Genomic DNA, 15,843 nt, shown 5'->3' on the forward strand with positions numbered 1-15,843 from the left:
ATTTATTATACACCGCAAAGTTTCTAATGCAGTCCAACCTTTCTTAAATTGCACACCATATTTGTAGTTTTTTTTTGACACTGTCATAGAGGAATTAATTCAGTTATATGCACTGAAGTCATGGCTGGAGGTGGTGTTACACTGGACTGCAATGTATTCGGGTGTTTTATGGCATATTGCAAATTATTGCAAATTAATGAAATATTCCCAACAGTAATTGTGTTTAGATTCTTTCATTCATTTTGTGATACAAAGCAACAGTGGGCTATTCAGGTTCTTCTAGAACAGGAGTTACATTCAGGTTCTTTGTCTTGTCTCTTTACTGAATGGGAGACTACTTCCATGGAACCACATTTATCTTCATTCATTCACTGTGGTAGGATCTCAATGAGCACAGGGCTTGCAGCTGAAGTTTCTGTGTTTTATATGTTTTATTGAAAACAAGGAAACTATTGAGTCTTTCTTCAACTTCCTTAATATTGCCCTTACTAGAAATAATCTCTACCATCATCACAAACTTGTAGAAGAAAACACAAGCAGTCCAAGCTAACCACTCAGAGTTCTTGCAGTCCACGTGTTAGCTCAGTAGCTGCCGTTGACCCAACGTAAAGTTATGTTTTTGAGAAGGCACACATCAGCTATAGAATAGCCTATGGCATAGCTACAGCAGCTATGTGGGTACTCTGGGGGTAAGCCATAACCCCTTAACACATCTATGAAAATTCAGCTAAAGGCAAACCAACTAACCATTTCAAGTTACTAGTACCGCAACAAGGGAGTGACCCCTTCGCTTCCTGTGGTTCTCTGCAGCGATGGTTGAAAATTGTGCCCTAACAATGCATTAACAGTGCAGATTCTAAATGTCCTTCTTATAAAATAATTTGTTTTTAATGTTTTATGATAAATGCTATACATTTTTTTTCATTTTGGGGTGTACATATTCATTAGCTGGTGGTTAGTCACTGAGCATGGCTAACAAAATATGGGTCACTCTCACTCTGAGGAAATGACACTGAAGAAAACCAAGGGTTGAAAAGCATACATTGCTGCCTTTACAAAAGCATATTACCAATTCAAGATACTACATGTCCAGTGCAGACTTTTTTCTTGAAGACTAATTTTTCCTTTTTTCTTTGCGTCATGTAACATCATAATGATTCCTTCTTTGCATATCCCACTAAAGTTTAGCCTTTTAATCTTGTTTGTATAAATTTAAACTGTCATAATAGTGAAGTACTTTTTAACTTCATCTCAGAAAAGTACATATAAAGCCAATTCAAGATGTAATTTTTCAGTTTAGAAAATTAAATGTTCATGATTTCCAAACTACATATGCGCATGCATCAACTGTATACTTATGCTGACTTCCACCACCATCTCCATGAAGGCTGTATTGTGGCTAATAATAATCTTCATTCTGTACTTTTAATAATATTCACCAATGCTTAATACAGTATAATCATAATAATGTTTACTGTGTAATCACTTGTCATCACCTTCCTGTAATATGCATAAACTGAGAAAAGCTGGAATTCTGGTTAATATCACAGCCAAGATGAAATGTTTTTGTCATTTGGTTAAACTGAGACTAAGTTAATATGAGCCATTATGTGCAATAATTTCAGCATAAGTTTATGTTATGGTTAACAGTTTTCTTGTCTGCACGAAAGGTACTGTAAGATAATTTTATCAAATTTGTCACACATAGTATTAAGCATTATATATATTTTGTGTGTTTTAACCATGTTTGATTGCAGTACATATCAATACTGAGATAATGCTAATTGTATACATCACAGAATAATGGAAGTAGTGAAGAATGCTGTGATTTCTTGTCTATGACTGGATTGCCAGTATTATATGAGCCAGCTAGACAGGCACTAGGGGGGCATATCACCTTAGGGAAGATTCAACAAATGATTAAAGATCTTGCTGCTGGCAAATCTCCGGGGGGGGTTCCCAACAGATTGTTGTAAGGCATTCTCAGATTTGTTGGCCCCATGGCTTCTCACTATATTTCAAGATGCAATCCAGAAGGGAAGCCTACTGGAAAGTATGCAGGATGCAATAATAATATGAATTCATAAGAGGGGTAAGAAGACCCATAATTGTGTGGCATATAAAGACCAGTGCCCTTGAGTGACGTTGATGCAAAAATCTTGGCTAAGGTCCTGGCAACAAGATTAGAGAGGTACCTGCCTACCCTGATTCATCAAGATCTGATAGGATTCATTATGAGCCGGACATCAGCAGATGATCTATGTAGGCTGTTACATCTTGCTTGGCAAACCAGGAACAGCGCTGAACCGTTAGTGGCTTTCGCTCATGATGCACAGAAAGCATTCGACAGAGTTGAGCAGTATCTGTTTGCAATACTTGAGTGGTTTGGGATTGGTAGGTCATATATTAAATGGGTAAAGCTGTTATATAAATATCCAAGGGCATTGGTTCTCGCAAATGGGAATATCTCTGCCCCTAAACTTTTATACAGGATCAGACAGGGCTGCCCCCTCTCGCCTCTGATGTTTGGTCTAGCCTCAAGGCAGAAAGAACATAAGTTAGTTTTGTACACAGATGATATTTTACTGTTGTCAAGCAACCCGGAAACTACAGTGACAGATTTTATCTCTGATTGGCTCTTTTTCACAAATATCAGAATACAAAATTAATTGATCACAGTGCAAAGCTATGCCACTTTCTAAATTATGATCCCCGAGTATTCGTAGTAGTTGGCAATTTAAATTGCTTGCATCTGGACTGATTTATTTGGGTATTATGGTCACCTCAGGATTAGAGAATAGAATGAACCTAAATATACCACCCCCCTACCCACAAATTAGAAAGTATTCTGTTAAATTGTTAAAAAAATGGCATCTCTCACTGTTAAAAAGGATAAACATTTTAAAGTTGATTGTTGAACCCCAGATTAATTATATAACATACATGCTACCTCTGGATTTTCCTCCCCCCCTTCCTGCTAGATTTAAGAGAGCCATGAGAAGCTTTCTATGGGTCGGTAGGATGCCATCTTTTAATAAAAAGAAATTATATGCACCCAGTGGAGAACGGTGGCTTCGGATGCCCAAGAATAGATTGGCACCACTGTGCCTTCTCACTCAGGCAGTTATCTAAATCAAACCTTCCAGATACCTGCCCCCCTTCTTGGGTAGAAATTGAGAAAAAGCTGGTGGAACCCTTCCCAATGCAGACTTTTCTTACTCAGACAGGAGAGGATATACCAAATAGAATCCCTCTGCTGGCATTTGCCAGATATAGCTGGAGAAAGGCCCATCAGATCTGTAAAATGAATTCCTATCATACTTAAGGGTCATCAATGTGGTACAATAAGTTGGTGAAAAATAATAAAAAAATGTGTTGTGTGAAAACTGGGTAAGAGCAGGACTAATGCTATTGGAAGACCTGTTTCACAGGAAAGATTTGCTCTCCTTTGAAGAGCTTGTGCTGAAATATAAGATTTTTGGAAGTTTATTCAAATAAGGAGTTGTATTACAACAGTAGATAAAAAGAAAATCTTACCCTTGTTACTTGCATTCAGGATTTATGACGATCAAGTTGGAAACTTGGAGGGGGAAAATCTAGGTTTTATAATTTGCTTAGAAAGCACCAATCAACAAATTATGAGGGTGTTAAGATCACTTGGAAAAAAAGATCTTGATGGACCCCATCGAAAATGTTGAGGTTGGGGCTTATGAACGATGATAGTTGTAGGAGATGCAACAAAAACAGGGGCATACTTTCTCACATGCTATACAAATGTGAGATGGTACAGAACTTCCAATTAGACATTGTTAAATGTAATAACAACATACTGGAAACAGATATCAGTATGAATACAGCATCATGGATATTGGATACTTTGCCAACGGAAGTTAACCTGTCCTCACAGGCGTGTACCGGGCTGAAGCCAGCCCTGACAGCAGGAAGCAGAATGGTGTTGAGACACTGAAAGTCAAAAGAGCGTATCAGTTTAAGGGACAAGCTGGCTAGGATGACTTCTTTTGAGCAGCTTATCCACTGAGTTAATAATAGTCTACATGTATTCAGGAATATATGGGGCCGTTATCTGGGATCAATATGTGGAGATGATCGCCAAGTCAACGGATATTCACGTATCCAATTCCTGTTCACTATGCATCATACGACTGTCTATGCTCGATGGATGAACATGATGTGTAATATTGTTGTATTATAGCCTGTGTCATGCAGGCACATATATATATATATATATATATATATATATAAACATATGTACACACACACACACACACACACACACACACACACACACACACACACACACACACACACACACACACACACTATTCAGCCAACATTAAAAGTGATAATTGGTTTTAATTAGGGGTTGACCAATCATCAGTCTGACTGTAATTTTTTTCATCCGTTTGCCCATAAAATAAATTTTTAAAAAAATGCGCTCTCTTGCAGCTGCCTCTCTCTGTGTAGTCACACTCTGTGGTCTCTGATCGGACTGGTTACACATCACGCACGTCCCAAGCAATAGCCTATCAACACTGAAGCCTACTGCCAAAGATGGGCAGACAGAAACGCGTTTGCAGACTGGAGCAGCTCCAGTGAACGAGCGGAGCTTTGTGTCCAAGGTATGTTCGAGCCTTAAGGCAGCAGATGTGGCAGAAGTTACAATAACATCGTAATCTTATGAACAAGAGAGAGCAGGAGAGTGAGCAGTAGAGAGAGAAGCCCTCGCTAACTGCTAAGATCAATAACTAGCATATCTGAATAGCGTGTAAGCAACTGTGGGATTAGGGAGAAAGTCGCTAAGAGAAGGAGAGAGCTATGACTGCTTGAGCAGAACTAGTGCAAATTTAAATGTACAGCGGGTAATTAGCCGTAAAAGCACATCAGCACATGTACGGCCTCTCATTACTGTTACTTAAAAGAATCGTTACACAAGCAGAAGTAAAATTACTTGTGTAAAAATGTACTCGGTTAAAAGTACAAAGTAAGTCAGTTAAAATGTATTCTCTAAAACTCTTACATTAAAGAACATCTTGATGCTACCAGGCGCATATGCATTGGTATTTTTCCCAAGTGAAAACCGCCCCAAAAGCAGCCAATTCCAGTGGCATTCCAGTCAGGGACTTTGCAGCCTGTGCATATAACTGACAATTACAAATATACACACAGTTGGCAGTTTATTAGCTACACCTAGCTAAAACTAATGCAGACTAACAGTTAAAAGTCTAAACAGTTCTGACAGAAATCCTCTATTCATGAAGGTTATAAGGTTCAGTTATTATTGAAATTGTTTTAGAGATTCGCTGATTCAACTGTGTGATCATTTTGGAGGATGTAGTGTGTGGTTCTGTTGAGCTGTATTGCATTATACGGAGAGATGTTTCTGTTATTTAGCCTACCTTCATTGGTATAAGTGGGGTGGACACCTGGACACCATGGCGGGTGTCCATAGACTTTATGTAGCAGTAGTTTTGTGTTATTCTTAATTTTGACACCAAGATGTTCATTTTTACTTCAAATGTGTATCTGTTCCAAATATCGGTTCTCCATCTTCTTGATTACTAATGATTGGTGTCGGAATCGGCCATTAAAAGACTATATTGGTCAGCCCCTAGTTTTAGTGTTATGGCTGCTCTGTGTGCAGCACAACAGTGGCATACAGACCGAAACTTAGGCAATAGATGGCTAAGGGAATTCAGGGACCATATTGCAGTGGGGGAAACACAATTTTGTCCTGGATTGCAGGGATTTATATTATAGTGCCTCGCTGAGGATACCAGCTTGAACAGGAGGTGAGTTGGGTGAGTGAGATTTTAAGTGATTTTATGTGCTCTTTACATGTTTGGTGGAGGGATTTTATTGATGGAGGCGAAGTAGGGTGCCAAGTTTTTAAGTTTTTGCTGTCTGAGCTGTTGTACAAGACTGTTCGCAGTATGAAGACCTACTAGCATGAATGGTTAGCCAAACACTAGGGTGTGTCTCACACTAAATAATGTTGAAAGTGCACTTATTTCTAACACATTGTATACAGTACATTTACAGTTATTTTATCAAACAAAAAAGTCAACCATACTTACTTTTGCGATTTTCCTGTGCAGTGTTGGGCAGTAATGTATTACTTAGTGACGTGTTAAAGCAAGGTGATTACTTTTTTCAGTACCAAGTAGTGTAAGGGACTACAGTATGAAATTCAGCAATTACAGTACAGTTACTAATCCCAATAATGCTCTGTTTCTTTGACATTTGGGGGTCAGCTTGCAGGGTAGGTGATAGCATCTACAAAAAGAAGAGAAATGCGAATCTAGGTAATTCCAAAGTTGTCTTTTTAAGATTTTCTGTGTTCTTGTTGGGCGGATGTGGCAAATATTAGCCACAGGTACACGTAAATTCAGGAGTCACCTCTTTTTTGGAGTTGCAGAGTGTGTAACCCAGATTCTGAATGCTGCGAACCCTGATGATAAATGCTGTGCTTTCCTTCTCAGTTGTATCCTCTGAAAACATCTTGACACAACTTTACAGTGGTCACATTGGGCCAGTCATCAACAGGAGTAAGAAAATACACCATTGAACAACAACATGTTACCACAAAGAGACTGCAACTCCTACATGACCATCTTCTGGATGAAGACCATCCTTCATCCAGAAGAGGTTTGCGATCTACCCCAATTCTACATGTAAAAGTTGCACACATCACCTGGGCCAGGTGCGAGTGAAAGCTGGGAAAGCCAGTATGCGAACCTTTGACCTTAGTATTTTGTTACATATACTATTCCCGGAGGTTTAGAATGAACTTCTAAGCTTTAATCTTCAACAATATTTGAACATTTTGGAGTGGAGATGTTCTTTAGCCCTAAATGGACATGAATTAATTCTTGAGCTAATCCCAGCGCATTTACATCAATTTATCTTAGAATACTCTCTGTTCCCTGTAAATCAACAATTAAGATAAAAACCAAAAACTTGTAATCCAATGGGGGAAAAGAAGTTTAGAACAAAGAAACTGTAATATCTTGAACTAACCATGTTGCTGTAATGCAAGTCACACACAAACAGCAGAAACAAAGAGTTCTTCGCATTGTCAGTTTGCAGCCAGCCAAGAGTAACGCATACTAATTACTGCCTCTGATTAAAAGAAAACAGAAATATTGCAGTGAAAAAAATAATCCTAGAAGGCAATATAGTCACATTTCTATCAAAGAACATTGCAGGGTTTCCCGTGTTCCACTGAGAGCAGGTTACTTCACAAGATTACACCCTGCAGAATAGCAAGTGAGAGTGCCACAATAATAGATAACATAATGAGATTTAATAATAAGGATTATTAGAACAAACTATTGGAACAGCATAGAAGTAATGTATGGAAAGGTGCATGGAAATTAAATTATTAAATTATTAAAAAGTAAAGGAAAATGAGATTGTCCAAATTACTTTATTTAAAATAATCAACCAAACTTAATGACAACAAAAGATATTGTCAAGGAATTTAATGATTACTCTGTGAATGTTGGCTATAATTTAGCAAGTGAAATTGTGGACCCGATAATGAAGGAGGATGTAAACGATGACTTAATTTGATATGAATACTAACACTATCTTTTCTAAGGAGAATTGAAGAGAAGGAACTAATTGATACGGTAAAACAATCTGCTGATTGTAATGATACTACATCACGATAGGTCATTTCTATCTACAAAAATGGAGAGAGGCACTCTTTTTCAAACTGTAGACCAATTTCTCTCCTCCCTCTGTTCTCAAAGGTTTCGGAAAAACTTTTTGTACAACGACTTGATCATTTCATGGAAAAGCAAAATTATTGAGTGACCATCAATATAGTTTTAGATCTAATCAATTCACCATGATGGCAACTAGGAACTGAAATATCTACAGCAATAGAAAAATAAGGATTGTACTGTCGGGGTATTCATAGCTTTAAAAAAGGCATTTGACACTTTATTATAGATTCTTATTGGGGAAATTGGAAAGATATGGTATTAGAAGGGTAGCACACTCATGGCTTAGTAACTTTCCTGGTAATCGATATCAGTATGTGCAAATAAACAATGATAAATCAAAATTTCTGAGGATCACGTGCAGGGTTCCACAAGGTTCGCTCCCGGGTCCAAAGTTATTTATATTGTACATTAATGATATTTGAAACATGTCCAAATTACTAAGGTTTATTTTGTTTCCAGATGATACTATTTATTTTGTTCTGGTAAAGATCTTGAGCAGCTTCTAGATACAATGGGAACTGAAATGAAAACTTTAAAATGGTCATTTGATAAGAAGTTGTTATTAGATTTAAATAAAACCAAACTTATACTATACTATACTATATTATACTATAATATTTTGAAAAATTCAATATTCAAGTACAAGTCAGGGTCGATATATTATTTATTTACACGGGTATGTTAGTTGTATAAGTTGAAAATGAAACAAAATAAACAAAACTAAACCATCTGAACCCAGGAATAAATGTAATGTGTATGGTGGATAAATGATGTGAACCTGCTTGCCATGTGTGCTGAGGGAGCTGTATGTATGACGTTAAAGAGGAATTATAGGAATGGATGAATAGTAAGGAGAGACAGATGGATGACAGATGGAGATCAGAGCAAAGGTTGTAGCTACTATAACAGCAGCTGTGTATGGATAATCACCATCATTTTCGACACTGATGTTTGATCAATACCTGTATTGCAGTTTGGCAATAAGGAGCAAGAGGAAAGGACTGGGAAGGTACTGTATTGCATGATTCCAAAAGCAAGTTGGGGTTGGAAAGGAAGAAAAAAAAAAACAAGCAAGAGGCTGGCAAATAAACAAATATGACAGAGCAATTCAAGTTCGCGCAAAGCAACCAATGGAAAAAAAGAGTAGGAGAAATTAAGCCTGCAAAACAAATATCCAAACAATACCTGTAATGTAGTTGGTTCTGGCAGTGTGCTTTCAATGCCAATCTAAGTCATTTCTACTGCTAATGCACCATATAAGAACCACTGTTTTCTTCAGCTATGAGTTTAGACAATGCAATGAATTAAAGCCCGAGATCCCTTTGAACTGAGAGCATAGCATTGGTACATTACAGTAGATTATTCTGATCAAAACTTTAAAGCATAATGAAAAAATAAAGTTGTTGTAATATAATCACAAATTAATTGCAAGAACCCTGCAATTTTCAAGTTATGAACTTATGCAACACTGGTCACACAACTAAATGAATAGTTTGGCATTTTGGAAAATACACTAATTAGCTTTGTTTCCAAGAGTCACATGAGAAAATCAATATCATGCATAAATCAGCATCTCATGTCTGTGCAGTTAGTAAGCAGTGGGTGGTCTCCAGAAGCTCCCACGGAGCCAGAATGACACTGTCAAATCAGGTGAATAGTGGCCGTAAAATGAAAAATGGACCTACTGTGCCAGCTAATTAAACCTGACTAATTAATTTATACAGTGGGGTCCAAAAGTCTGAGACCATTTTCCCAGTGGGATACTCTGGTTATTTGCCATCACCACATCTAGACCAAGAAGAGAGAGCTAATGCGCCCTACTTTCTGTAATGTGGGACTAATACAGCACTGAGTGCAAAGGAGCAGAAAGTGAGAGGCGTTGAAATAACATGACTTAAAAGTAGTACATCAGCAAGCTAGGTTAACTAGCTTCTACTTTCAGAGTGGAAACTTGCTAGCCTAGCTTCTTTGCTGATTGACAGACAGCTGAAAAAGCTAATGGTTGATAACCAACACTACAAAAAAATTCCTATAGTCTTAATGGCTTCACAATATGTTCTTCAGTCAGCAGCACATCACGAAGCAAGCATTGTTGACTTTCAAGATGACAGTCAACCACTTCCATAGGAAATGTCCACTTAGAGGCTTGATGCTTAGATGCTGTTTCCACAAACATGTCCAAAAATGGTTTTATCCTTTTTTGAAAACTGGAAAATATGTAAGATACTGTAGCTGCAGTATCATTGTAGTGTAAATTTCCTTACACAGAGTGTGAGGAGAATTCAAATTACAGAGAGATTGATATTGACATTTTACTTATATCACTCTCTTAGTGTAGATGAAGCAAATAAGTGCATTTCCCATATTGAACTATTCCATTCTCATGTCCCTTGTGATAAACCATGTGGGTTTTAATAACTGTGACAAGAACATTTGGGGAAAATACCTGCAACTTGTTCAGGTGTTATTGTTTTCAATAGCTTTTTACTGTTTACAACCAACTGTTGTGACTGCTAAAGGTTACATGGCAGCAATAGCAACACTATATATTATAAGTGCAGTTTATGAGTGAAGAAAATGACTGTTATTATTCTTCATAATGGAAGGACAAGGTGACATATTCACTATTTCAAACTTTGCAAAAACAGACTGGATTTTTTCCAGCGCAACGAAAATATAACAAAATCCCATTCTACTATGAAGAACACGACTTTCATCACAGTCTACCCACACACAGAAACACACACACACACACACACACACTGACAAATTTACCTCTAGTCGCAGGTATTCACTCTGCTCCTTCGAGATCAGATTCAGGATGGTGCTGCTGTGTTTGCGGGTTCGAACCAGGACTTGAATCCATGTCTTCCGGGCAGGCAGCGGGGACGCCAACTGGTAATGCACGTGACTGTGCCCATCAAAGGAATACTCTGGGACCTCTGGTGTATGTACACGCACACACACACACACACACACACACACACACACACACACACACACACACACACACACACACACACACACACGCCCAAGTCAGTCAGATAGTGTTAAGATTGAGAATAAACAGTGAGCTAACCCTGCAGAAATGGGTGTATTTATTAAATCTCTGCCTGACTTTTTGCAGCAAATGTGACATAAGTAAAAACACAAGAATATTTTAGTATTGCTACTTAGATGTGTTGTAGATGCTCTTTCTTTCCAATATTAAAATGCGTCTTGGGGAGTAGAATGTAATTACAGCAGCGAAATCCTTCCTCAGAATACTACAAACCACTGTGCAGTGTGTAGTGTCTGACGAGCCATGAGTTTGAACGCACCCCCACCAACTCAGCCATTTGCATTTTTTTAACACAGGGGTGTTTTCGGTCTGAATGCTAACTAAGTGTGGTGGGCTATACTAAATGTATGTACTTTTGAGTATTTAAATATAATTACAGTACACTCATATTTTTGTAAAAAATTGTAATCAAAATATGTGCAGTAAATGTCCCCATCCGGATTTGTAGTGGGGGCATTGTGGTTCATGGTCTGCCTCTTAAACCCTAACAGGGACAGGCAATAAAAAAGGGGTCTTTTTTCTTTTCTTTTTTTTAAATTTTTGCTCCATTTTGACAGATTACAGCCAGGCTTTGTTTTTATGGCCTTGCAAATGTAATATAGAAAAATCAAATAACAGTCTGTATGTGAATATCAAAAGGATACACACCACTTTTTCTTCTTTTAAAGAGTGCCTCATTGGTTGCCAAAATCATCAATGTTTTCCGACTTCGCCACCGACTCCAGGCTTTGTTGTTTTTTCAAAAATATGAATCATTTCATGAGTATAGAGAGGGATTCATTCACATCCCTTCATTCATTTATTCATTAATTCGCTCACTTAACTAATCGTTCAAAGTTTGTCTATCTGGTCCGTATTGGTTGTTTGGAGGCATGGGAATGTCCACAGATGACACTAAATTGGAATCAGTGAGCATAGAAATCTCTGTGGAAACAAATCAAAGGCCCTGATCCGACGACACAATTTCTTTGGTCTTTCACGATGGTCACCGTGTCAGGTTCGGCAATCGTGTTGCCATAAGTCCTTGGTCAGGAGACTGGCAACACTATCATTTTACCCCTGACAAATCATCATTCAAGTCCTTGCGTGTCATCGGGCAGGAGGGTCAAGAAATTGTAAACACGCTGTCAAGAGAAGGCCAAACCATCAGGCTTTTTATATAACAAAAAGAGCACTCTGTCATCCTATAGCTGAATTTGTGTAGTCCGAGCCTGGCATAAAGACCTACAGAGTGTCATCTGAGAAGGATTAAACTTTTAAAGAAAGTGACATGAAAATAACTTTTTATATACCTTATTGACCTGATATAGATTTTATGAAATGTCACCCTCGCACATTCTGTACTAGCACTATTGAGTGAGGTCTTTCAGGGAGTGTCGCCATGCAGAACTAGACAGGAACCAAACAAGACTGTAAAACCTGGCACAGAGTGGTTCGATCAGCAAAAAGGCACCACGTGTGCACTCCTCAATCTGGAGGATGTGTACAACATCTGGTGGAGGACCAGGGCAATGTCGGTCATTGAAGATCCCATCCCAAGTCCAACAGTCATTTCTTACAACTGCTGCAGTCAGGCAAATGCCTCCACAGCCATAAGGCCAACACAGAGAAGCCCACAAGGAGCTGCTTCTTCAGGCCGTAAGGATCCTTATTATGAACACTGCCAAGGGCCTGCTCTCTCAGTAAAACAAGAATTACAATCTTGTAATGGAAGGGCAAGTGCTCGACCTACATACAGTACAATATGCATGAATTTACAAAGAGAGTACATCCCATTTGCATAAACGATGTCATGAAGCAGGATACATTGTATATCGTTAATGTTAGGGAGGCATGGAAACAGCAGTGGGTGCTAATATAAGTAATTATCCCTGGTTTATAAGATCCAACAATGACAGTAGTCATTTTTCTCTTTTACATGGTTCCCGCCCTTAAAGTTGAGCATGTCAGCCAGATTGAATGCAGTCTTGAGGACTGAAACTTTACACTGCAAATAAAAAAGTGTTTAACTGCTGCACATCCCTGGGGTTGTGACAGAAAACAGCCTATAACATGTTAGTGTGTCTCATCTTATCCCCTTTAATCCTCACATGAGCCTGACAGGCTGTGCTACACAGCTGAAGCTATAAGCTAGAAAGATAATTTGCACGAGTGACACCGTCTTTATTTTAAGTGTGAAAGTTATAAGGCCTATAAAATTCATGTGTTTACATTTTTAAAATGATAACCTCATTATAACCTATATAGCCAGGTTTATGTTTTAGAGCTGTTTTAGGTGCGAAACTATCTATTTCATCTACTGCACAGTGAGTTTAGTTGTGGCTGAATGAAAAACCATTTCCTTTGTGTACATTTTGCTAAAGAAAACTTTCAGACTTCAATGCTGCTCACCGTTTTACTTTAGCGCTGCAAAACTTGTGTTCCAAGTACGAAACATCTGTGCTCAGCTTCTACCATTTATGCCTAAGTTTCACATGGTATAACTCAACATAGACATTTCAATTTTTAGCCATGGAGCATATGATCTTTCCAGAACACATAGATCATTTTGTTGTTGATGGTACAATCTACCACACATTCGATGTATCTCTTTAATGCATAAGTCCAAAAAAGTTTAGCTTACCCTGTTCACACTGGTGTCCTGTGTATCCTGGTACACACTGGCAGCTGAAGGAGCCCCACTCGCCGTGACAGCGACCTCGGTGGCCACAGGATGGATAGCCCATGTTGACACAGCTGCTGTCGGTGGTCAGACAGCCTGGAGAGCTGGACTGTGAATCAGCCGGGGAGCCCAAATCATACAGCTGAATTGAGGAGATAGAGGAAAAGACACGAAGGGGTGGAATATGTAGAGAGGATGAGAGGAGAGGAATGACAAGACGTGGAGAAGGAAGAGAAGTGGATATAAGGGGATATGAGAAGGGAACAGAGGAAATAATCAAAGAGCACAGGAGAAAGAAGAGAGAAAGAGTACAGCGCTTAAAGAGAAAGAATAGGGAAAGAAAAAGTGGGATAGAGGTGGGGAAAGGTGAGACAAAAAGATGGGAAGAAGGAAGAGTTGCCAGTTACTGAGTAGCTCACACACAGGAAACAAAAAGACAAAGTGACAGCAGAGAAAGGGGATTGGGGAAGACACCGGACAGACACATAGGGGGTAAGCAGCCACAGGGGGACTCACAGTTTGAAGAGCAGATAAAGACAAACAGAGTGAAAGTGAAAGAATTGAGGAAGAAAACGTTCACATGTGCTGAAGGACAAGAGCTCAGGGTACACTGTGGCCTTCCATCCTTTTCCACTCGCATCTCTCTAGTTCTCTCTCTCTACCCTCTGTGGCTCTCTCTTCCCACAGTGATGAAACCAAAAGTGTTTGGTTTCTAATCTTCTAATGGAAAAACAGCATGGGTGACTGCACAGAAAGTCAAAGAACAGGAGAACCTTGAATGGCTAAAGTTGTGCCCCTCCCAAAAGCACACCATAAAGACATTAATATATTCATTCTGAGTGAGTGACACTGGTGCTGCAGCGGGGACGTAGATATGCAAAGGATCGTAAAAACTGACTGGGAGTCATACCACCTGGGAGCTGCTGATTGGCTCTGACCTCCAGCAAACAGGCAACTTATTGGCGGCTGACCTTTAAAAGCTAGGACTCGTCTCTTTGCTGGGATTGGACTGATCACTTTGATTGCTAGGGACTGAAACATAGACATTAGCAATCAATGACCAAAAGACACATTTGGGGTGTCTGCGATTGATTTGACTATGTTCATCTGTGTCACTGTGTTGTGTGTGTGTATGTGTATATGAGCAAAAGAAACTTGGAATGATATATGAGTTGGGTACAAAAATACACCTGCTCCTGCTTACATTACAAATTGTGGCCCCAGCAGAGAAGATTGTCACACCCCCACACGGTGACACTGTAGGCTGCCCTATTTGCCAAGATTAATTTCAGGCGCTAGGTATAAAAAATTCTGAGCCCACAGGAAGTGAATAACAAATTCTAGACCAAAGGTAAACCATATAAGGCATGACCCGAAAGGCATTTTTCTGAAATTGCTCCTGATGTGTTTGTCTGCAAAATGAATGTAACTGTAATAAAATGTAACATGTGGTTCATGAGTTTCCTCAAACTTGCAGTGCAGGCAGCAGATTTTGTCTCAACATTTATTCCGTCAGAACACGTTTTCAACTTTGGCCCTGGGTGTTCTCTAATTTTTTATTTTTGAGTGAGACATTTTGCTGAGAACCACTCCAAATCCGACTTCATCTAAAGCTTCTAGCATTGAAAAAGACAATTACCCAAAAAACCCAAAACATTAGTTCAACTTGTCATTGCAAACCTCTATACTGGAGTGACAGTTGTGTCAAAACGGCAGAAAAACCCAAAGCAGTAATCTTAGACTGAGAGCTGAAGGGAGAAAGACGAGCAGAATAATGAATGGACAAGGATGGAGTGAGTTGAAAACAGACAATGCTGAACCACAGCCTGAGGGGAAAGACCCAACTCCAGAATATAAACACAATTATAAAGTCAAAAAATCTCTTCCTGTCCCTTTTTCCTAGACGGAGCCTCGTGTTTGCCCCTGCCTCGTGCCCAGTCTAGTTTTGTCTCTTCTCCATCCACACACCACATACTGTTCACATTTGGCCATGCATCATACTTGACTAGGTTTAATACAGTTGACATGTTCCTGACATGCTGTATCTCTGCCTGGCTCCAAAACAGAAAAATGCTAATGTTAAAAAATACATATACAGATGCCCAAAGAAAATGCACACATGCAGTACATACATATACACACACTCACAGGAGACAGCAAGATGCCTAATCACAGGGTCAATAAACATAATATTGACAAGCAGACACAGAAGTAAAGTCACAGACAAATATGGAGACGCACAATTGAAAACACAGGGAAACAAAGGCACATACAGAATGTTCAGTTACAGCAAGTGCATCAGTGTCAACTAGCTTTACCACATCACAGGCATACACGCCTCAAGTGAAACAGATGATGTTGCCATAGCA

At 39.0% G+C, this 15,843-nt stretch overlaps 1 protein-coding gene across 1 annotated transcript in view; it reads right to left on the reverse strand.

The window, feature by feature from the left end:
* Positions 1-15,843, reverse strand: part of si:ch211-186j3.6 (neural-cadherin) — a 299,335-nt gene that overhangs the window by 48,684 nt on the left and 234,808 nt on the right. The window contains exons 31-32 of the mRNA XM_040139108.1: positions 13,436-13,616; positions 10,527-10,693 (exon numbers count right to left, since the gene is read on the reverse strand). Of these exons, the coding sequence (XP_039995042.1) occupies positions 10,527-10,693; positions 13,436-13,616 (348 nt within the window). The remainder of the gene's footprint in view (positions 1-10,526; positions 10,694-13,435; positions 13,617-15,843) is intronic.

This window comes from Xiphias gladius, chromosome 1 (genome assembly GCF_016859285.1).
Source record: "Xiphias gladius isolate SHS-SW01 ecotype Sanya breed wild chromosome 1, ASM1685928v1, whole genome shotgun sequence".
NCBI lineage: Eukaryota > Metazoa > Chordata > Actinopteri > Istiophoriformes > Xiphiidae > Xiphias > Xiphias gladius.